The sequence below is a fragment of the Chaetura pelagica genome, unplaced genomic scaffold, assembly GCF_000747805.2.
Source record: "Chaetura pelagica isolate M959 unplaced genomic scaffold, ChaPel_1.0 scaffold123, whole genome shotgun sequence".
NCBI lineage: Eukaryota > Metazoa > Chordata > Aves > Apodiformes > Apodidae > Chaetura > Chaetura pelagica.
The window spans coordinates 2,277,189-2,302,293 of NW_009953295.1; the positions used below are offsets into that span (position 1 = coordinate 2,277,189).

General features: G+C 39.8%; 1 protein-coding gene across 1 annotated transcript in view; it reads right to left on the reverse strand.

Annotated features, from left to right (window-relative positions):
- Window positions 1-646: 646 nt before the first annotated feature.
- The window catches only part of ST6GAL2 (ST6 beta-galactosamide alpha-2,6-sialyltranferase 2), a 24,634-nt gene continuing 175 nt past the window's right edge, over window positions 647-25,105 (reverse strand). The window contains exons 2-6 of the mRNA XM_009997895.1: window positions 24,275-25,105; window positions 19,868-19,965; window positions 16,586-16,687; window positions 14,980-15,154; window positions 647-915 (exon numbers count right to left, since the gene is read on the reverse strand). Coding sequence (XP_009996197.1) covers window positions 647-915; window positions 14,980-15,154; window positions 16,586-16,687; window positions 19,868-19,965; window positions 24,275-25,105 — 1,475 coding nt within the window. The remainder of the gene's footprint in view (window positions 916-14,979; window positions 15,155-16,585; window positions 16,688-19,867; window positions 19,966-24,274) is intronic.

Sequence of the window (25,105 nt, forward strand, 5' to 3'; positions counted from 1 at the left end):
GAGAGTCTGGCATCAGAAATACATTCAGTAGTTTAACTGATTTAGCTGTGTGTACAGCCATCTCCAACTATACTGCTTTCAGAGCCCCCTGGACAGCTGGAGGTCTGCAATTGAGCCTGCATATGAACAGGAATTCAAGTCTACTCTAGCCAATGACTACACAGCTCAGAGTAACGATTACTTCATTCTCGGAGAGTGTGAAAACCCCATGGAGCCATGAGAAACGCTGCATTGTTCAACTGGCCTCCCTGTACATGAGCAATAGAGGCTGTTTCACAATGCCAGATTTAACAATTAAATTAGTTCATTGAAAAAAAAGTTACAGTCTAGCATATGTGGCGTAAGAGAAGACCAACAAATTCTGACAGCCACACCCACAACAATACATTATATTTCTGTCTAAATATGTCCTTTGCGCATTTCATGAGCTAAGCCTTTTTTTATTATTATTTTCTTTTTTTCTTTAACTATCTGCAAAGCAGTAATAAATACTCAGGCTCAGAAAAGAAGTATTTCTCATGCCTGCTACTTAATTACAATTTATAGACTCAAGACTAGATTGGTCTAAGACACAATTTTCAAGTATTCTTTTGTTTATAGTACAACAGTAGTACCTTATTGCACATTGTTTCTGAAGGACTTTTTTCTACAAGTTTGGGAACTTATTTCGTTCAGGGCACTTGACAGCTTTGAACCCTGGCAAAATTACTTTCCCCTTCCGATACAGATCATCCTGCAAACCTTTATTCATCCTCTGCACCAACAGCTTCTCGTAGAGCAGTGGGTGGTAGGCCCCTAAGGTACAAGCTGCATCATAGTAGAGTTCATGGTAGTGGCACAGGTCGGTCTGTCGGACTGAAGGGATGTACTCGTACACGTGCACTTCGTTACACATGGACATCATGATGAGGATACCTGGAGCAGACAGTGAAAACAAAAATGACCCCCGGATTTCACCCATGCACAGAAATTTCCCTGTACTGATCCACACTGTTTGTCTTTCCTGCTTTCCTTCAGCACTGCACAGCTTAAGTCCTACTTCTGTAAAATCATTTAGTGAAGTAATAGTTCATTTTATTAGGGCAGCTTTCACTCGTCATTGATGCATGAATTCTGCGATCCCTGTAGTTGATGGGGTAGGGCAATGAGCATAAGGAAAGAGTAAAAAGCCTATAAAGGGCTTGCATACCACTATCAGCCTTCTTGAGTGAGAAGGCTGCCCTCTCCCATCTCCCCCCATTTACACCATCCTGTCCACAAAATATCCCCCACAAGAAGCAGGGACCTGATGCAGCTGCATGCTCATTCTTTTGAGTCAGCTGATTGCTTTTCTTGGTTTTCTTTTATATTATCGATTCCTGAAGTTATTTAACAAGGCAGGTTAGGTCTTTACATTCACTTGCAGAATACAGAACACATACACACAAAGCAGCTGTCTGGTGTTTCTAAGGACCTCTTCCTGCTATTTCTACCACTTCCACAGCTAAACTCTGACATGCTTTGTACAGAAGTTTTTTTAAAAGAACACACAAGTATGTCCTTTTCATCCTCTGCTGTGTTTTAAACATCTGTATCTTGCAAATATTTACATACACACTAATCTTAAAGCCTATGGCAAATCTGACTGATTTCCCTCCCTTCCCTTCCCTCCCCTTCCCTTCCCTTTTCCGTGGCAAAGGGAAGTAAGAATAGAAACATGGGCAACCCATGATTCTTCTCTTGACAACTTTTGAATTGTTCGTTCAGATCATTGGCAGTACTAGAGTATCAGCTGAAACCCCTTGACACATCATCTTATTACAGTATTGGTCCTTCTTAGTCTGGAATTGATCCAATTCCATTTTTTCTATCCACTTGCTTATCTCTAGCAGGAAGACATTACCTAGAAGGCAGCCTAAATACATGCAGAAGAGTATATAAAGAAGCATCAGCCATTTATTGGTGGCACAAATTCCCACAAGCCTCCGACTATTTTGTGGAGTCCCATAGCGAAAGGATGAGGAAGGTGAATTCCTTCTCAGAGCAGCACTGTCACAAGGAAAAGCCCCTGACCACCTTCCTTTCAGCAAGGAGGCATCCACAAAATGTCAAGCCATATTTTTCCTGCCACATACAAATCATCAGCACGGACAGCAGCAGCTAGGAAAGGCCATATGGAAATCAATGTCCTGTTTAAAACCAGGCAAAGTTCGGTTTGTGCTGTTACTCTCCTTATCTATGCTCAAGGTGAAAACTAGAGCAGGACAGATTGAGGAGGAAGATAGGTGAGCATATGCAAACTTTGTTCTCCTACAGCCCAATTAAAGATCTGTACTAACAGAAGATCTTTATAGCTTTGAAATGAGGGAAATCTTACTGTTGTGGCTGCACATTTTCAAAGAGACTAGTATCAGATATTGATCAACAGCACTGTCTAAACTGCAATATTTTCCCATTGATCACAAATTCTAGGTTTCCTTGCCATTTTCATGTGAAAGAAAATGATGGAGTAAGCATTAGACACTTTTTTTTTAAAAAAAAAAAGGTTTCACTTAAAAAATAAAAATATATAGAAAGTGTATTGAAGCACTTGTTGCACTAATGGTATCCCTATATGTTGAATATGAGTGTCAGCTCTCAGAGGAGACAGCTGTACTAATCTTCCTCCTTTTGCACTTGAAAATGTGAACTGCTGTATTTGTTGTTTTTTTTCTGTACAAGAACTTTGGAATCATAAAGCATCAAAGGTGTTCTGTGTAATTCTCACAGGTGACATAAATTAACATAAAAATTATTTTGTTTTGTTAATTAAGCAAAGCCATTTTCTGAAGTTTATTTTGCAGTGTGGGAACACAGAGATTTTAATGGCTTGCTAATGAAAAGAACCTTATGTTCTCCCTGCTGTGTATCATTAGATTATCAAAATTATTTTTTCCCTGCCTGATGTCTGAAGTAACTAGAAAACAATTGCTTCTGTGATTAAATCTTCTTTTATCATAAATGAAAGGTTTTAAGACCATTCGACAGCTTTACACTCTACAGAATCTATGGTTTCAGCAAAGCTAGGCATACCAATTTCAAGTAAAAAGTCCCAAAATTTAACTGAACACAGTGAAAAAATATTTAAGTCCTATTTCAGCAAAAACTATGAGCTTAATAAACCGTGTTTCCTTGCCTCCAAGCTGTTGCAGAGATGCTCTGATTTGTAGCTTGCCTAACAACTATGACTAGAATTGTTTTGTTTGTTTCAGTTTTACAAATGCTTTCGTCAGCTTTTCCACTGCCAGCCTCCTTTGTCCACTAATGGAGAGCCCACCTGCCACTCCAAGGTAACTGTTATCCAGCTAAATCAGAGGATGGATGGTGGAATCACGTGCAATAACAAACCACATCCAGAAACAGACAGTAAAATGACTTCTCTTCTGCATCCACAGCAAAACCTGGAGCCAGTTTCAAAAGCTGCACCACCAGTGTCCTAGGAAAATGGGCTCTGACAGAAAGTACACGCCTTAAGCAGAGTGTTTTGTTTTACTGTTGCATTACCCAGCTAACCTTAAAATTAGTAAAGGAAGTTGCCGTTTGTGGGATAGGAAAACTGTCAAGAACAAAAACTGTGACTCTTTAATAATTTCCTTAGTAACAGTAAAGATAGCCAGATCACTGCAGGTATGGCACAATAATGACAAAATGTTAAGTAATGTCATTGAGTTTCCTGTAAATTAGGTAACGGAGAACTTAGAACTAGTAGTTTTAGATCTTAGTGCTCTGTGGATCGATGTCCTCCAGAATCAATCTTAAAAGCACGCTGGGCTACCTATTTTAGCTCCTTGCCTTTCCTGCTTTGGTCCATCCAGTCCATGTCTTGGGATCTCAGTTTAGGTTGCTCATAAATAACCATGATTTCTGACAATCTACTCAAGTTTTTGCTTATACTGCACAACAACAACTTGAAGGAGGAAAGAAAGTGAATTGACAGGCTAATTTATGAGTTGGTAACATAATTTACAGCACATCTTTGTGTTAAAGTCTAGGTTCCAACTGAAAGCTGAGTTAAGACAACGAGTAGAAATGACCACGTACAGAGGTGTCCCTGGGCTACAAAGGCTTATCTGTCCTAGTAAAAATGGGAACATTCCCTAGGCTTCTGGATCTGGTGCACATTTCAAATGCTTAAACTCTGTTCTGGCAAAAAACTGCAGCCAGAGCCAGGTGTTTTCACTTTTAGTACCTCTGACATCACAGACCACTACAGACCAACAGTGCAGTATGACCAGCAGTCCCACCCCAACCACTTATGGGCAAGATCACAGGGCATGCAGGATTACACACTCAATCCACATGCAGCCAAGGACATAGGTCCCTCCACTTAGCAGTCACAACCCCCATATGCTCCCATGGAATGATCTGTTTGTGCTGTTTTGTTCAAAAACAGAAGGTGGGGTAGCACTGTATTAAAGACAAAAGGGAAAAAAAACCAACCAAACAAAACTCTATAGTCTAAAATAGCAAACAAATGGGTACCTTAGAGGCTGCAACCTCCCCTCCACAGGGGACAGCCCTTGTGTTGTCCAGCCATTACTGAAATCTAAATTCACAGAAAACATGAATCAAGCATCTTTCAAAGAACAGCAGCAGTTTAACCATGAGGATGTTCACACCAGTCATGTACTAGGATATATTAATGTTTTTATTCTAGTCCTTTATAATGCTGTGCCTGGCTTGATTTTCCTAAGTCTCTAAAACAGGGCTTCCAGCAGAGCTCCGTGTGCTGTGAGTCTCATGTTCCAGCCCATGTTTTTTAGTGCCACTCTGTAACTCAATTTCTCTCTCTGCTTGGTGTTAAGAACATTGCAGTGAGTTACTGACATCTCTGTCTAGCAGGTCTGAGTGTGCCAATCTGCCTGTATTTTCATCTACCTCACAACTCAGTCACCCTATCTTCCCTTCTCTCTCCAGTTACCTTCAGTGATCTTTTTGAAATTACTAATAGCTTTTTGGCACTTACATGATCCCCAAAATACTTCTTAAATTACATCTAAACATATTTGGATACAATCTAAAAGACAAAGAACAGATATGCACCTCACCGCTTGCTGACCCGATCTTGCTTCTTTTAGCCTGTTTTGTTGGCCAGTCTGCTCTGTGAAGTCCTACTTTGTTTCTCACTTGCATCTTTGCATATCTCTCTCTGTGTTAACCTGTAGTTTCCAAGTTTACTTCCTTTCCCTGTAATGTCTGCACAGTACATGCCTATCTACTTCCTTTGTCTGTGCACTTTGTACATCACTGCTCAATTTCATATAATCCTTAAGTTTGTTTCATGCCTCAGCACCCCTCCATGATCATCAGTATGAATGAAAACCAAAGTTTGATAGCACGTAGGGTAAAAAAAATTGTGTGACACACTTCAACATTTGTTGTCGCTCACAGTCCCAAGGTTAGTTTTCAGTCAATGCACACTTACTACATATAAACCAGCACAGACTGGCTTGCTTATACATAACCTAAGGAGACATTAATAAGCATGATGAGATAATTGCTGTCCCAACACCTTATAGTCTGAAGAGAATTAATCTCTCTGAGATGTTCATGCCTATCTCTGACCTACCTAGTCTAAAGCACTCCATAGACAATGCTGGGACAGGCACTCTAGGGCACAATCCATCTGACTTATTTTAAGATACCCGTATTGTTCCTCTCCAGTGACTAGGCAGAAACTGAAAATAAAGAGTCTGGCTCTTCCTATCAAGCACCTTCTCTTCCACTTTCCTAGGTGAGAAGTTTTGTAGCTTTGCTAAAAATAATGTAATTGGCTTTTCCAGGAGCATGGTAAGATAAATGGTGTGATTCATCTGACCAAACATGCCCACTGGTGCAGTTACCCACACCTGAGACAGGTATCACAGGCTTCTTTACTGTCAGTAGAAGAAAGTGGGCCCTTTGAGGAGGCAATGGATGTCTACTCATCCCAGAGTAGACATTTAAAAACAAATCATATAAGTCATGCCTCAGAAGTTCCTGTTTCTTTCTGTTAACTGTCAGGGAAGCCTGAGTGGCAGCCCTGATACCTGTACTATGTCTGTTTTACCTGCACTCCCAGTAGGAGATGAAAATTTCACATATAAGAGGGAACAGAGATCTCACAGCCATGAATACAGACCTGCACCAGAGATATTTATGAACCTTAAAGACAAGTCAATTTTATATGCAAGGACTAAGATGAGGGGAGATGGCATTTTTCACACTCCTAAGGATTATGGCATGAGAATAGGAGTAAAGCAGAGAATTACAAAGTACTTAGGGAAGGCCAGAGGACGTGCATGACTTGAGGAAAAGTAAAACCTGAAAGGGAAAGCCTGTAGGTTATCTAGTGCATGGAAACATCAATAAAGGGCGAAGTACTCCTTAGAGTGAATGCCAGGATAAATTAATGGGGCACAATGCAGTCTGCTTTACGTCAGTGGGCCCTAAAAAACCTCAGTAAAAACTAGACTAACTCTGCCTAGAGGATTTGGTCAAGAACTTGCAAAGCTCCAGTACAAACGAGCAGAAATATTGGCAGTCTGAGTAACGACATTGACATAAGATCTGTGGAGGGGTCTGCAAGGAACTGTGGTGGTAGCTCAAGAGTCCTCCCAGAGCAAGGACAACTCTGAAGTTAGGTCAGGTTGCCTGGCGTCCTCTTCAGCCCAATACTGAGTATCTCCACGGATGGAAAAGAAGCTGTTTAATCTTCTCAGAAGATCACTGAAGCAAGGAAAAATGATATAGTAGGCATGACTGAAACCAGCAAGCAGGTGGGAAAAGAGCTTGGTCTCTTCCAGGTCTGATGATTAAGCTTTACAACTTTTAGATCTTAAATATCCAATCTAACTTTCATAGTAAGGAAAAAGGCAGGGTATCTATCATGATTGTAGCTTTAGCAAACATGGCTGGGGCAACCATACACCCAAAATCACAACTGGAGATACTTCTCTATAGGCCATACTAGTCTACTGCAATATCCTTCCTGGATTTTTAAAAGTCTCATTTGGATTATAAATGGATAAATAGAAAAATGCAAAATAATTCTGCCTGTGTGGAGAAAAGTTGTTTTATAGTAGATTATTCAAAGGCATGCTTTATAGTTGAATTATAATGTTCTTGAATACTGTATTGGACAAAAAAAGCCCCACAACAACACAAAAAAAAAATAAAAATAACCCAAACAAAAAACAAAAAACTGTGAGCAAAGAATATTATTTCAAAAATGTTTTAAAATACATTACTCCTAAGAAATGATATGACTGTTAGAGAAACAGTCAGCCTGCAAGTCTGTCACAACAGTTCAATGTTAGATACTAATAAAGTATTATGTATTTCAAAATACTATACATTAGTATTTCAAAATCCTCAGGAAGATGTGTTACTTGCTTTTCCTATTTGGCAGGTACCTGTGGTGTCAGAAAGTGTTCTATATAGTTCTAACTTAGTGCAGTTGGCACAAGTAAACTCCTTGAATTTTTACAATCTGTGTTGAAACATTTAAATCAGAATTAAATCAAGATTAAATTACTAGCATGGGTGGTTTATACAAATGAACATACACTATGGATTTTTATATCAAAAGAATAAATTTTTTCAATTTGTTTTGGTAATTTTAATGAATTGAGGTTTTGAATTTCCAACATGGATCTCCTGTATAGTACAATCAGGTTTCATGGTTAGCATGCTCATTTAAAAGGAATGTTCTCTGTTTTACAAGTAAATACAGTTTAACATACCTGCATACAACAGATGCTGTATGAAAGCATCTAGAATAATAAGTGTAATTCAAACATTCAGCAAGAACTCAGCATCATTTTAATAAAATGTGATGCTGAAAACATTTAAATACACATAATCTGATCATTATACTCATAATGTGTCTCATTTCACACACATTACAAATTCAGTTACAGAAAATAATTCAGCTAGACACACCAGTAAGTTTGTTTGATAATATAAGTATCAAATATTTGATATTATTTGAAATATTACAAATAAACATAAAGCCTTTAGAACCTATGGTTATCTATATGTTAGTCTATAGTTAGTCCATATGTATAGTCTATATGTTGATCTATTTGTATAGTCTCTCTTGGTTGGATTTCAGGTACCACAGAAAAATCTGTCGCTCCCTGAAACTGGGCCAAATGTGCCTCAGTTATTCTGTGGAACATGTACTAAAAAGAGTTCTGGCTTTTAAAAATGTTGTATTTCTGAAAAAGGTTTCTTCTTACATCTGTTTAGTTCATGAACTATGAGAAATACTAAACATAAGAAAATACTTATTAAAGAATTCAATTGTCACTAAATGGTCCTGTGCCTAAGCTTAATAATTTGTGCGATACTTGTCAACTTTGATGTATAGATATTTGCATTATAGAGTAGGCATAGAAAAAGACATTTATCACTAAATGCTGAATGCAAAAAGCCATACATTCATCACAATAATACATGCTGTAATGTGAGCACTCACTAGAAAGTCCTGGTAAGTAATATCACATAATCTTAAATGTAATATTCAAATTTGGGTGATACACTAGGGTAGGAAAAAATTCTGTGGGATCTGGGGTGCTGTAAAAGGAGAGCTTGCTCTTTTATCTGTTTCAGGAAAAAGGAGATGCTCAAATTTCAGAGTTCTTTTTATTAGAATAAGAAGAATTTAAAGCTTATACATTTGGAGAAGTTATTTATTTGTGTGACAGTACTTCAATAAAACTGAGCTGCAAAGAGTAAGCGTTATTCTATTCCTTAACCAACTGCTGGCAAACAGCTGAGTAAGCAGCAGTAATAAAGGCAACTCTCAGTATGTCGAATTGTTTCTTTCAGTTCATGGAAGTGTATTTTTTCTAAGCAGAGCTGGAGATGAGCTGCATTCCTCTATCCAACAGTTCTCTTAAGCCATGAGTTCTTACTCACACAATGATCTGCTAATGTTGCAGTGTAATGACAGTCTTGCTTGTACTATTGTCTCAATGCATGTAAATGAAGATTAAAATAATGTTTGCAACTACTAATGACGCATAACTGTTAAATCTGTAATGCCAACTGTAAAGCCTCAAATAAGCCTTTCTTTCTCCTAACAATAAAGTAATCTGGGCTTAGTATCATTTTGTGTTCAGTGGTTCACACGTTATGCTAAAAGCTCCAGCACATAGCAAAGACTACCACCTACACAGACAACCTAAAACGTAAAAAACTACACATCATGTTTTCTTTTGGAGAGAAAAAAAATAAAAATGAATACTACAGCCAGAGCTTTCAATTAGCTTTTTAAAAAGACAAATGCTGCCGGGTACATATAAGGGTACACGTATATGAATGTCAAGTAAAGTCACCTCAGCAGACATAAACTAGCAAAATATACTGATGGACTACAGTAAGTAGGAATTAATAGCAAATCCAGCTAGTAAACAAGTGACAGGAGCAAAATCCTCATAGAAAAGCCTGTATATAAGCTAGACATCATTAAAATGCCCCTAGACTTTCAGAATGTTAATGTACCATCCCATCCAATGCACACGGAATACTGTTCTTGAGAAAGTCAAAGAGGCAGCTTTAGTCTTGGTCTTCTGACAAATAAAATGTAAGGTTGGAAGTAGGTTGTTTACATAGGCTACCTAGGAGGAGGGTACAGGGATAGTTCTCTTACAGCTAAATGGTAAAACTACATAATGCCAATTTATACATCACCAGCCTCAATTAAAAACCGAGCTTTGATATGTTCAAAAAGAGGGAAGGAAGATTTAGTTCATATTTCACAGAGAAAAGTGCATTAGTAAGAAGTGAACACGTAAGATTTGTTTCTTCTGCCAAACAACAGGGCAAATCCTTCACTAAAAAGTCACTTTTTTTCAGCTGTCAATTCAGGTTTTGCCACTGGAATCCAAATCCCAGATTTCATGGTTGGACACCCACATTTGTTCTGTGAAAAATGGATTAGATCAAAACCAGGATGTAAGCATTTCAATGCTCATTTAAAAACCCCAGTTTTCAGCCAAATGTAAACTAACAAATTTAACTGCAAAAAGCCACCAACGCAAATGCCTAATACTAATCAAAATGATGAGAATACTGTTCAGAGTTTTGTTTAAAAGCATGGAAGTGGCAGCTGAAAAAAAGATGCAAAAATATGCAAGAGTGGGTTCTTAAAGCTCATCTAAGGATTAGATTTAAGAGACAAAGTGTAAATAATTAAAAATGAGGACTGATATTAGCTAAGATATAACATGCCACATAAGTCAAAGCAACAAGTCAGTCAAAGTCCATATCAATGTCTCAAAAAAAAAAAGAAAATAAAAAGAAAAAAAGACTCCTAGATTAAGATAAAAGGCTTGTTTTACCCTGGTGAACCTTTCCCCACCAATAACTGTTTTCTTCGTCATTATTGACAGCCTTTGAGATGGATCCAATAGAAATTACCACACAAAGGATGACTTATCTGTGCCAAGTTAATCCATCCTAGACATGACAGAGCTCCAGAAGTAACACCTAACAATCTGACAGGCAATGAGTTCAGCCTACATTCAATGACATTCTGAACTTAAGACCTATTACTAGGTTGGCTAGAAAACAATGTTAAAGCAATAACAAATTTAGCAGAAAAGACTGCAGTCAGATTTGGGTCTGCATGGAGCACTGTAAAGGTGCAGCCTGGCACCAGTGATGGATGGGCTGCTCTGAACTGACAAGCTGTATAAAAGAAAGCCAAAGACAAGAACATTCTACAGGTTAGAATCTGATGGAGAGAAATGGAGAAATTCTGTTCTTGGAGGAAGCCTATCAGTGTTGGGTAGTATTAATCTCAGCTGGTTTTACACCTCGGTTGTGTGTGTACTTTGCCATTTCAAAAGTGTCTGGAAGCAGTGAAATATTTAGAATCATATAATTATTTAGGTTGAAAAAGACTTAAGATAATCAGGTCCAACCATTAACCTAGCATTGCCAAGTCTTCCACTAAACTAGGTCTCTAAGAACGACATCTACTTGTTTTTTAAATATCTCCAAGGATGGTGACTCAACCCAGGGCAGCCTGTTCCAGTGCCTGACACTGTTTTCAGTAAATAAATGTTTCCTAATATCCAATAAACCTACCCTGGCACAACACGAGGCCATTTCCTCTTGTGCTGTTGCTTGGTACTAGGGTGTAGAGACCAAGCCCTGCCTCGCTGCACCCTCCTTTTGGGTAGTTGCAGAGCACAAGGGGGTCTCCCCTCAGCCTCCTTTTCTCTAGGCTGAACAATCCCAGTTTCTCAGTCACTTCTCAGAGGAATTGTGCTCTAGACGCTTCACCAGCTTTGTTGCCTTTCTTCGGACATGCTCTAGAACCCCAATGTTCTTGTGGTGAGGGGCCCAGAACTGAACACAGTATCCAAGGTGTGGTCTCACCAATGGCGAGTACAATGGCACGATCACTTCCCTAGTCCTGGTGGCCACACTATTGCTGACACAAGCCAGGATGTTGTTGGCCATCTTGGCCACTCTGCTGGCTCATGTTCAGCCAGCTGTCAATCAACACCCCCAGGTCCTTTTTCTCTGGGCAGCTTTCCAGCCACTCTTCCCCAAGACTGGAGCACTGCATGAGATTGTTATGACCCAAACGCATGATCCAGAACTTGCCCTTACTGAACCTCATACAACTGACCTGAGCCCATCAATCCAGCCTGTCCAGATCCCTGTGCAGAGCCTTCCTACCATCAGGCAGATCAACATTCCATCCCAATTTCATGGCATCTACAAACTTCCTGAGGGTGCATTCTATCACTTTGTCCAGACCATTGATAAAAATATTATCAGAACTGGCCCAAATACCTAGCCAATCCTGCCCTGTGGCACACTTCTCTCTCCATCCGCTTCCCTCCTCTACAGGTGGGAAATGCAATATGCTTCCTGCATCCAAACCACCAACTATTGCAATGCTATTGCTTCATCTCAGCAACATGCTAACTTGGATGTTGCTATGTAATTATTATGTAGGATTTTGGGGAACCACTGGCTCCAGGAGGGAGTTATGCTGAGATAGGGCATCCCATGCCCCTAAGGAAGCACAAAAACATTTTCTCTCTAGCTCCCAGATAGTGGAGGAACGAGGGGAGAGGGATCCTACCTCTTCTCACTTTCTCATTCCCCTAAAGTCATATCATGCAAAAGTCCACCTCTTCCTCACAAATGACGCACTGGACCCTTTTCCAAGAGGCTTAGTAATATTGTAAGTTAAGTACTTTAATATGACTATTAACAATGTTAAAAGATTCTCCTGACATCAGTGATTGCTTAAGGATGCCGACTCACTGCTGCAGAAAACCACAGTGAAAACATACTCTGCCATTCATCCTCCCTTGGGGAAGACTCAGTTTCTTATAAATAGTGCTAAGCAGAAGAAATAGATATAACTGTCAGATGAAAAAATGTAATTACTGAAGAAAAAGTGTAAGACCCCCCCTAAAACATTCCTGAGAGGAAAGAGTCTGATGTTTTAATGTTTTAATTTTTACATTTGCCCAATTTTGTAAACTGGAACTAAAGAAGGTTAAAAAGCTTAAAACAAGTGTTTCACTTGACCCAGAAACTTTTTTTTTCACCTTTTCCATGTTACTGGCAGTAACAGGAATTTAAGGAGCTGCTGCTCTTCCTCCACAAGTAGCCACAGCTCACAGGGAGGCTGCCTGACTTTCTGCCGGTGCAAATACAGAGCAGTCTGTATTTCTTCTACTTGCAGACATTGCAAACAGACTGACAATAAAGCACTCCAATAGAGTGATTAGAATTACTATGATCCATACTATAAAGAGCTCAGCTTCAGGGATACAGCTCTCTCTGACTGAAAATTCATACCCTCTGTTCAACAACAGCCTATCTTCCCTCATATGGCTGTTTTGAGCACAATGGTATTAGCAGTGTGGCCATTTAGTAAACCATTTTCCCTAATCTTCTTGAAATTAAGACACTTGTATTTAATGATGGCCATCACTTAGGCATTCTTTTGATTAATGTTATAGGAAATTATTTCAGATCCTTCTAAGAATCAGGTAGAAGCCTAACATTCATGATATTCCCTTCATACAGATGTAACAAGCTGTGTCTGCCAGCTTCAGTTCCAACTGGGTATTTGCTGCATGAGTTCTTGAGAGATACCTCATGTGAAGACCAACATGGCTTGTTGGATTTCTGCCAAGCTACATTATATTTTTATGCTCTATCTCTCCCCTTATGTCTACCTTTGACAACAGGCAATTGCTGTTTCTGTGCTGTCTCTCAGTTTCTATTACATTACATATAAAACGCACACACATCCATTCAAAAAGGTTACTAAAACAGAAAGCCTGTCTAGTAAATTATTTAAAATGTATGTATACAAACAGTAGCTAGATATCAAATATGAATTCCAATAAGCTTGTCCTACTTCCTTGTTTTCTTTTAGCTAATAACAGACCACAATGCCTAAGCATCTCCTTCAAAAAGAACAATATAAATAAAATTCCCAGTAAAGGTAAAGGAGCTAAATTTGCACCTGTATACACAGAGTATATGCACCTGTACAGCTTTTGTTGTTAATGGTTTCCCTTGTTTAAGGCCTGATATTTTCAAAGCCTTCTCTGCTTGAAGGGTTATTTTTTGTCATGAATATTTAGATTTGGGGATGAAGATTACTGTTCTATTTTTGTAGTGAAATTTCTTCAAAGAAAGCTTTTGAAGTGTTTTCTATGTATGGTAGAAGTACATATTGACAGTACCGTGATTCTCCTCTCTATTCTTAAGATCAGCAGCTGTTAACCTATTTTTATCAACAACTCCATTACTCCAATAAATGCTTTTGCAAAATGTGAATTCTGCTGATGAGATCATTCCACATGAGAGAACTGCTCCTCATGAATTTTTACAAGAAGATTCCAAAACATCTCACTTCAGGAAGTAACTCATCTGCGAAGCCATCCTCCTCCAACACACAAGGCCGCCTCTTCTTTCCACTCATGCTCCAGGTAAGCACAACCCACTCAGGTCATAGATAGGCATCTCCCAGGCACTTTTATGGCATCCCTCTGAGAGCGTCAGCACCCTAAGGCTTTTGGTGGGCTCCACAATATGCTAGGATGCCACTACTACATACAGAGCCCAACATAAGGGCTCAGAACTGGTTTTCCCATGTCAGATGCAATCTCAGGTATCTTCGCTTTCAGATTCAGACAGAAAAAATGGTAACAGCATTTTCTGACTGCAGCAAGTACATAGACCAACATCACAAAGTCAAGGAGGACAGGATGGAATTTCCAAAGCGAAATATGGTATTGGGAACTCTCTGTGTCTCTAGAAGCATGAACTAGGAAGATCCTGACCCAGCCTTCCTACTCTGACTACTTTCATCCTTCAGACATTCACATAATGCTGTATGAGCTGTGGGCACAGTGCCAAATTATCCCCCAAGAAATACTAAGGAAGGACAAAAAATACAGTGAAACTTTATTCCTTCAAGTGTAAGAATTGGGGCAGCTCTGGGCAATTTCAGACCGAACACTAGAAGACATGACAGGACATGGGAAATTCCACTCCTTGACCTGTGGAAGGAATATAGTTTGGCCTGTCAGACTGCATCAGTTATTTCATCCTCACTGGAGGATCTGCCATATACTTCCACTTTGTGTCTGATGCATCTCTACTCCATAGTCCCAACAAAGAACTTCAGAATCTAGTAGGTTTTCAATAGATAAATGAATATGGGTGATACAAATTTCTCACAGATGTATGTTTTATGACTATGATATGCATACTATGCATACGAAGGGCAAGAAAGCAGAATATTAAACTCATCCAGCTACTTTCTAGTTTTCACACTGTGCTTTTTACCTAGTCATTGTTTCTGTATGGAACAAACAGTACATGTATATGGACTTGATCCTCATGCAGTGTACACATTAACAATTTTTATTTTTATTTTTTAAATCTCACATGTCTATCAGGCCCCATCTTTGATATACCTACCAATAAAACCTGATGAAGGAGGGTTGGGTTGTATCTTCTCTTTAGTGTTCTCCTGAATGATGTCCCAGAGCTGCCATATAAACTTTGGATGGAGAATGTAAAACGGCTGGTTTGGATTTTTTCTGCGATGTTGTACATATGGAGTGAAGAGATTGTAATCTGGCTTCTTATACCACTGGAAACAAAAAAAATAAGATTTTTTTTTTTTTTCTAATCTTATGGTATCCAATGTGTTTTGAACACTAGATGCTGAATAATGTGAACTAGTTCTATTCGAGTTCTTCAGAACAAAATAAAAGATTGCAAAGCAGCTTGCACTGGTGAATGCATCTCCCACAAAGCCAGTCGTCACTACAGGCTACTGTGCCTCCTTTCCTCAGACTCCCAATAAGCAATTTACTGCAGCAGGACAGGACAACCCCACCTCCTACTCACACGCCTGTGTTAAAAATGGGGTTCCAAGAGTAGTGAAGAGATTGTAATCTGGCTTCTTATACCACTGGAAACAAAAAAAATAAGATTTTTTTTTTTTTTTTCTAATCTTATGGTATCCAATGTGTTTTGAACACTAGATGCTGAATAATGTGAACTAGTTCTATTCGAGTTCTTCAGAACAAAATAAAAGATTGCAAAGCAGCTTGCACTGGTGAATGCATCTCCCACAAAGCCAGTCGTCACTACAGGCTACTGTGCCTCCTTTCCTCAGACTCCCAATAAGCAATTTACTGCAGCAGGACAGGACAACCCCACCTCCTACTCACACGCCTGTGTTAAAAATGGGGTTCCAAGAGTCCTGACACAAGATCTGGGCATGCGGGTGAACTTTCCTCTCTAAGTGTCACCAGCACATGAAGCAGCCTGACAGCAGCCTGCATAGGAGGCAGGCAGCCTCTGGCATCTGTTGCTAAGGGAGTTCAGGAGATGAAGGTTTACTTTCTACTTTTCAGACTGCTCAGCTCCAAGTTCCCCTTGCCAAGCACCATCAGATCAACTGGTCCACTGGAGCTGCAGCACCAGCCAAAGAAGAGACTCCCCCAGTGACAACCAGATGGACGGATGTCTGATGCTCTCGGCAAGGGGGTGGATGGTGAGGCACAGATGGCTGTGGGGGCGTGGGCACAAAGGGAAGACTGGTGAGGAGGAGGCCTGAGAAATCAGGAAGGCACCAAGAGAAATTTTCGCTATGGTATTCTTTTCTGCCTGGGAAGGCAGTGGGGAAGATGGGGAAAAATGGATACACTGTTTCACCTTTCTTGATAAAACCTCCTTCTGAAATCTAGCAACATTCCCTCTTTGGCAAACACAAAGAAAACTCACTGTTATGTGAAAATACTGATACTTTATTTTAAAAAACCAAACATATCCAATCTATCCTAGAATCTATGAGCAGTCCATTCCAGTACAAGGGCTGGCTACTAAAAGGTTTTGACCAGTAAACTAATTTTGACCGATTCCTACAGAAATAGCATTCCCTGCTCCTTAGATAAAAACAGACTTTGGGGTTCACTGTGACAACTGAGAACCAGGAGACTGCAGTACTAAATACATTCTTTTTCTCCAGTGCTTTCAGACTGATTGACAAGAAAGGTCCATGCTGGCATCTTACCACATTCAGATTTGCAGAGTAGGGGGCAGGATCCCAGGCTACTAAGATAACATCTTTGTACAAGGAGCTGTCAACAAAGTGATGGTTTGGATTGGTGAGAATCTGCAAACACAGATGCAAAGAATTGCACATCGTTACAAGCAAATGGGATCCAGAAAAAAAAAATAAAATCCTTCTCTAAAATGAACAGTCCTCCCCACGCTGCTGTTTGTAGCATTTTAATTCTGGTTGATTTTAAGCATCTTGTTTTGTTACCGAAAAAGTATTTAAAAAAGGAGCTTAGGCATAAACAGCACTCACGACAGTTTGAAATAGCAATGTGCTGAATTACTCTCCATCTGTGAGGGGTGTGATGGGACCACTTGAGATGGTGCATAATTGTTTATAAACACTACTACTTATTCTGGAACTTGAAAATGAAAGGTACATTATTTCAGACCGCCCATAGGATCCTTGTCTTGGACACAGAGCAGCAGCCTTCTTTGAAAGGGTACAGCCTCCAAGGACAATGTTTTCTTTGTTTTATTTTTTTTAAAGCTGCCCCTTCCCTGCCCTCTCCTCCCATTTTAGTTGCTTTATCATTTCAACAGCAATACAGTCTCATTTCAAGTAACTCCAAAAATGCAAACTAGACCATGAGTGTAAAAGCTGGTATATCTAGAAAAATAATTTCAGGAACAGGTGCATGACTGGGCTATTTTTGAAGTAACTATCATATTACTCTGATTTACTGCTCTCATATAACACTCTCTCACAAGTCCTGTTACTCTGCCTAATCCTCCCACCCCACTGGAAGCTTGCTCTTCACACCTGCTGTCTCTTCCCTACCTGGATTCTGCATGCCTCACCAGATCCCTGATCCCTGGTGCATACAATCTCAGGCAGGATTGAGGTGAATGATTTCGATATTGGTTGAAACAGCATGGATTTGTCTCCAGCTGTTAAACTAATCAACATTCCAGACAAATAAATTCATACTAATTTTCATTTCCCGTTAGGATCCAATGAGCCATATTTGATTATGCATATTTTTCTTCAGAAAAATAATATTGTTGCCATAGCAATATTCTTCCTACCATAAACTTGAAGCTTAATGACTTTCCATCAGCCTTCTACAAGAATGGAATTAGTCATCAGCATCCCTAGCTCCATTTCTCAGAGCAGTTTTCAACTGAGAATGTAAACTCCTTTTTTTAAGAGTACTAAGTAAACAGACCAAAAGGTCAAGCTTCTAAAAGCTTGGTTCTACACTTATCATACAAAGGAGCTCTTATTTGCCTTTCAGTAAGCAAGAGTCCTTTGGAGGTGCCTCCACAAACTTTGCTCCTAGTGAGTCTCCATTCATATGTATGAGATTAATTTCTTCTGGATTAACAATCTGTTGTGGCTGTACTGGCTTCCTTCAAGTCCTTTGGGCTTTCACAGAAGAAAACATAAGGGATGAAGAGGGCCACAGCAACCTTTAAGCAACTGAATGAAGGAATTTACAACAGTGAGGAAGGAAGGAGGGTCAATAAATCTGTATGGTAACCCATCTTGAGGATCAGTAGAGAAAGCAGCTTTGCCAAGTGGGCTGTGCAGATTTCTCTCTTAGGGAGAGGAAAGTCAGTTTCTCAGCAGGTGGCCAGAGCATCACAGGGATCTTCTGAACACTTTGAAGAAGCAGAAAGGTGGTGAGAATATGAACACTTGTGTGGACTGTGTGTGAGGTGACTTGGCCTGAATTTTAGCCATGCTCTATTCTTGAGAGGCCTTGTGGAAAGCAAACAATGCACAGTGGAGAAGACCCTCCATTACCAGCTTGGTGGAAGGGTATCACAACAGCTCTGAGATCCAGAAGGACCCCAGCCTGCTGTGAGCAGTGGAAAGCAGCAAATTAACCTGTTTATCTCCTCAGCAAAGTCAGAGAGACTAACAAAGATTACATCACTTCCTAGAGGCATTTTTGTCTCTCTTACAGGGACCCTGCTGAGACAAGTCCACTAAATAGTTTCTAAACCAGCCTCCTTGCCTGGCACAGGAGTTCAGGCATGGTGAGCACCAGGACATTTTGGCTAACAGTGAACTTAAGACTAGTCAAAGAAAAGAGAAAAAAAATGAACAAAAACCAAGAAGAAAAATAAATTACATTAAGATCAGTGTTCTCCAATACACTGATTTCAGCACTAAAGCCAGAGTAATGTATTTCTTCTTTCTTCCCCTCAGCAAAAGAAAGTGGTCATATTTGACCCAGATCACTTCAAAGATCTAGTCTGTCCTGCAGCCTCATGAAGAGCTACAAAACAAGAGTGAAGGGCATGACAGTGAACAGTCCTCTCCGTGGTGGCAAATAACACAAACTTGCACACATTGAGAACACAACCACCAAAGACAGGCTTTGCATGGATGGTCACTCAAAGAACAAGAAAAAGAAAAGAAAAAATAAATTCATAACAATAACAGGAAATGGAAATTTTTCTCTCATTCAGCAACAATCAGAATGTGTAAAACATGCTACATCGCCAACCATATAACTGGTGTTGACTAAGTAAACTCACAATTTCAACATGTCATAACATTTCATAGTAATTCTGCTGTTGCTTTTTGGCTGTGTTTCATAAAGAGGAAGGAGCCTTGGTTTGGCCAAGACCAGAGTTTAGAAAAGTTCTTTTAAAACTGAAAAACTACTCTCAACCATAAGGTGTCACTAGAGCTTAATATACAATTATTTGTTGACAACCATATGCAAAAAATCCCATTTTCTGCTTCCATTCAGATGAACAAACTCACCTTACATGTAATATCCACTGTACATTGAAGGTTTTTACTAGTTCATTCCAACTTTTGAAAGAATGATGACATGCCTAACATTATGTATTGAGAGAACTCAGTTCCCATTTCTTTCACCTTCCAGCAAGGAAATAATTGGGGAACTGGGGAATATTAGAAAAGAGCTTTGGGATCCCCACAGCCCAGGCTTTATGAAGATCCCAGAGGCAGTGTGTTGAAGGTCTTCTGTACTGATGGTTCTGGCGTCCTGCAAAGCCTTTCCAGATGTAGAAGATATGAGAAACTTGACAAACAAGTTATTTGAAACTTGGATATCAAGTAACTACTGGAATCACTCTACACTGACAGCAGTGTGAACATCCCTGTAAGGGAAAACTTTTACCTGGTCTACATCATGACTTTTAAATCACTAGCTGTTTCCCAGATTACCAAACACTTTCTCAGAAGTTATTCATTTAATGGCATATTGTAGAAAAGTGACACTGACTTGAATTCATAAAAAGAAGATCTTACCTGAGAGTTAATGATCCGCATGGTTGTCTTATTTCCAACATCTTTTTCGTAGCCACGTGTTGGAGCAGAATTAAATCTTAGAACAGCATCATGAGAATCTAGAAGCATAAATGAGGGGGTAGTTTTTATTTTTCTTTGGATTATAGAACAGTGAAATGAAACAAATTATATAAACTAATGTGAAACTTACACATTTATCCTAATCTTGATATTCTGAGGATAATAAACATTCTACTATGTGCAAACAAAAATCCTCTTGCATCTGCCATACATTATTAACATTATTAAAACCAACCAGAAAAAAAGTTCACTAGACTCTATTAATTTAGCTTGCAAAATTTAAATATTTCTCTTAATTGGAGAATTACTTACTTTAAGGTGATTATTATTGCATCCAGTACACACTATTACTCACTACTTCTGTTGCAAGATTTACAAAGAATTACTCTATGCAAAAGCACATTAATTGCAAGGTGTCACAGTTTGACCCAGGACAGACAACAATGCTCTTGATCCCCTCCCATCCAGGTAGGGAAGGAGAGAGAGATGAGATTTGAATGAGTAACAACACCTAACTATAACCATATGCTTCACAGTTTTTTATAATGCCTGAAAACCTCAAACTAACCCAAAACCTATTCACCATACCATGTACTTACTCTCAAGGCCAGTATAAGTCTTAACAAGTCTGTGTAAGGAAGTCAGCCCACAAATTTGATCACATACAGAAATGCAAGGATCCCTTGACAGCAAAGATGTAACAGAGCTGAACTGTCAAAGTTTCCCCACAAGCTATTGACCTTTTAGTCATACAGAATAGAAAGCAGCCATAGGTCAAGTATGGGTCAAGGGTAGACACTATGTACAAGCCTCTACTGGATAAAAGATAACGACCCTCCCTGTGCTTCTTTTAAGAGGAACTTAAAGCCCAGAAAGGTGTCAGGGAGAGTAAGACATTATACTTATTGTCTACAAACACAGTTCCTGTCAGTAGTCCCCTATTTCGATTACTTTTATCCCTTCTATTGAGGAAAGAAGAGAATATCAGGCCAAAATGGGCACATAATGCCTTAACCCTTAGGCAGTTTATACAGCTGTCTGTCTCTAGTCACTTCAGCCATGGTTGTCTATAGTTCAAAAAAGGAGAAGCCAGAAGTTTCCAAAGATAACCAACATGGTTCAATGGAGTTCAGGCCCGATCCTATCAAACTGAGCTCTTCCATCCTTTCACACCTTTGCTTCACACTTCTTGTATTTCAGACACAAAAATGTGTGACATGAAGCCAGTAGTTCAATCTCAGCCATACTTGCTTGCTTGAACATGTGTCTGAGAAGTGAGATTGTTGCCAAATGTCCATTAAGTCCAGTTCCTCAGAAGCTAAGGAGAGGACGTTTTTTATTATGTCCCCATGCAGGGACAACCCTAGTCTCAACATCTAGACTTTGTCTGTCTAAATATAAACATAGTGACTATGTAGGAGCTACAGGACATGAAGTCATGGAGACAAGGTACTTCACATTTTTGCAGAAAGAAAATAAAAACAAAGGTCCTTGATATTTGAAACCTGCTTATGAATTTAAGAACATATTTAAGACCCATATTTGACAACTTTTTGACAATATGTGGACTGAGTACTGGGAATCGGGTTGAGAAACGGAAATTTTAAGTTTCACAACTTAATTGAGAGACAGTGTGTTGCTTTTCCAACATTAGCCATGCTGGTTCTTCGTAACAAGAGTAAAAATCTTTCCTTCATCATAAAACATACAATCAGGACAGTGTGTAACACTGATAACAGCTGAGTTTTAGTCAACTTATTTTAATCTTATTAACTATTTGGAGATAAAAAATTTAAAGATATAAAAAGTTTGGGTTTTGATTGCAGATCATGATGATGCCAAAATACTTGGGTCTTACATTAAATGGGATGATCATGATGAGAGTGTTTGCTGTACTTGCACAGTATTTCCACTCACAGTTTCATGCAAAAACAGAGGGTTAGGAGGGAGGAGGGCAAAAGGCAGAAGACAAATTAGCATTTCTGTCTGCATTTCTAAAAGGAGCACAGAAGAGGGAGCTAAAGGCCTATGAAGGGAAAGGTCCTCTGCAGCTGCTCTCTTAAGCCTTTCCCCGCTTCTGGGAGGATAAACAGTAAAAGCCAAGGCTGTACTGCCCATAACCCAAAAACCAGAACTCGTCCATGAGGTGTTTTCCTCCACTCCGAATGATGCTGACTTTGCTGTGCCCGTGGACACGGAGGAGGCCAGCACAGGTGCCAGGCTGGCTCCACAGAGCAGCACCACCAGCTGTTCAAGGTGCCTCTAAAATGGTAGGTTTGCTTGCATTTTCAACCCAGAAAGGTTGAATCCAGGGACTACCAGGTCTCGGGGAAAACAGTCTTCTTCTACAGCTGTGCATGGACTGCAAAAAAAGAGCATCTTGTACAGTCTGTTCTTTCTCTTCCTGGTCAGACTCTTCTCAGTTTGTCAAGGACTGGAGGAGAGGCAGAAAGGCAAAGCTAAGTGCTCAGCTGTAACACGCACTGTTTGGACTCTGCAGGGTCAGCATAACTTCTTCCCCATGACAACACAAATGGATGCTAGAGCTTTCACTTCCCATTTTAAGTGGGAAACACTGGCATGATGTTTCCAGTATACTAGCACTTCCCAGGAGCTGCAATGGCCACCAAGACCCATAGGTTTGCACCAAGCCCTTCTGGGATGGCTGTAAGCAGCCAGCTGCCCCTCCACCAGATCTGGACCAAATTCTCTGCTCACTCACTTACAAGTACCTGCCTATGACCTGGAAGACACTTAGAAAAAAACATCTTCTGTGACTTCTGCTGCCCCACACACTTTCTTGTACAATAGGTAGGACGAAATCTAAAACTTCAGTGTAGGTCTTACCAAAGAGTATCTCCTCCTTTAGGTGAAACCAGGTAACAATTCCCTGATTAAACAAAAAGCTCTTCCTCAGACAATGGCATATGCTTTCTGTGTCCATTCCTGTGGGTACACACAGGAGTGTGTGGGCCCAAGGTGCCATGTCAAAAAATGTCATCACAGTCTACACCTGGGCTACAAATATGTCACAGTATATGCTGTAATATATAAATATGTAAGTATGTCACAGTGTGCGATGGATTCTCCAGTACACTGGCGTAAATCAAATGTATTGGGCAACACTGACAGCAGACTATTTAGTTTCAGTCAAGGCTAACACACTGGAGAAGGGGGTAACTGTTAAGCTATTTCACTCCAAAGATTTCTGTACCAGTGGCACTTCCTGTGAAACTGGCGGTCACCCTGGTGTGACTTTAGCTGCATGTCAGGCTAGGCACCTGTGCCGTGCTGAAAGCCTATTAGAATAGCTTGATAATGACAGCAGCTCTAATATATCCCAGAGATTTAAAAGAAACCCATCTGTGTCAAAGAAATGATACAGTGCTACCAAGCAGGTATCGCAATGTGAAGTCCTGGAAGATGGGAGGATTATTGAGTGCACATCCAAAGGCTTTTATAGTGAGGGAGATAGCTCTTCTTGCTCCACAAGCAAGTTTGGGACATACATTTGATCCTTCTTTCAGTGTTCCTAGCATACCACACATGTATTACTAAAAGAGCTACTGAGGCATTAACATGAATAGCAGCATTCATTTTTTAAAAGAAAAAATAAAACTGATCTGGACTAGTTTTATGGCTCCACAATCCTTTTCTGAATAGCTACCACAAAACTCCCACCTTGAAGTGGGCAATTCCATGTGGTGTTCATATCACAGCACACCGACAACCTCACTGACTCAGTGCAGCAATGGAAAAATCGATGGGAGGAGGTACCTGAACCCATTTAAAATCACTTTTGAAAAAAAGGTCAGGGACTTTACCTCAGTGCATGAGGTTGCTCAAGGGTCTGGCTTCTATATGTATATGAACTCTAAAAATGCAGGAGTTGAAGAGGATGCTCTACTGCTTCTTAGCACGGAGACAATGTTCAGTCTGGGATAGCAATCACAAGCAATGTTTTTATGAGCCACCACAAAAGTACAACACAGCTTTGCAAAATAAAACCTGAACATGGCACTAATCTGAAGAAACACTGCAGAAAAATGTCAAATATGGCATGATGATATATGAAGAAAACATTGGCTCCTTTATACTATGAGCTGTAATATGATAAGAAAGAATAATTGTTTTCTTTAAATCAAATTATGCCTTCAGGCCTGATTTTCCTTTCAGTTACACTGTCCCGAAAGGGAACAGCTACAGTCAAGTCCATAAGCTCACACTCATGTAACGCTAGTGAGAGAATAACCAGGCTTTACAGACCTCTGCTTAAGAATGAACCTTCTGAAAGACAAATACATACATGTACACATATGTGCAGATGAATAGATGCATTTCACCCACCTATTTCATCCCCTAGAGAAGAGTTCAGTATTGCACCAGCAGACATAACTACGGCACAGCTCCCAAAGCCATGTGTATACAATTTGCCCAGTGGAATTTGGGGAACGTGCTTTTCCCATCCAAGAGTGGAGAAGGGAGCCTCCTTGCCATCTATTGTTTTCACATTCACCCTTTCTTTTAGCTCACAGAATAGCTGGTCTCCTGTCAACTTGGAGTTTCGCTTCCCCTTGAACCGCACCCCATGCTTATTGGTGCTCAAATAATCTTTCATCGCCTTCTGCAGTCGAGGGTTTAGCATCTTGGAAGAGACATCCCCTTTCCAAAGCTTGTAAAGAAAGGATTTCGACATTGTGGAATATAGCCCATCCCAGTCATCAAATTCATCAAGCATTTGGCTTCTCCTGTGCTTTGCGCTCCTTCTCCTCATTCTTTTCTGATGGTTCCAGTTCTGTAAAATATTAACTTTTGGATTTTCCTCATCAGCTGAGATGAATTGGGCTATTTCTTGAAGGTGGTCGTGTGAACGAGGCTGACCAGCAGCAAATAAATAATCGTCATTCACTTGGTAAAATGCACTTTTTGATTTTCTTCCTATCTGTGATGGAAAAAACGTGTCTTGACTTCTAAAGGCATCTTCCAAGTCAGTCCATTTCTTAATACTTCCAGTCCCTGATTTAAATGTACCCAAGAGATCTTCATTAAGAAGTACCTCATTCCCTTCAACAGCTTCAGAGAATGATGGATCGTGTATGGCTCCCATGATGACCCTCTGCTTGCCCTGAAGGGGTAGAAGCCTCTTAGTTTCAATGTAAGAAAAGGAAATGGGAACTG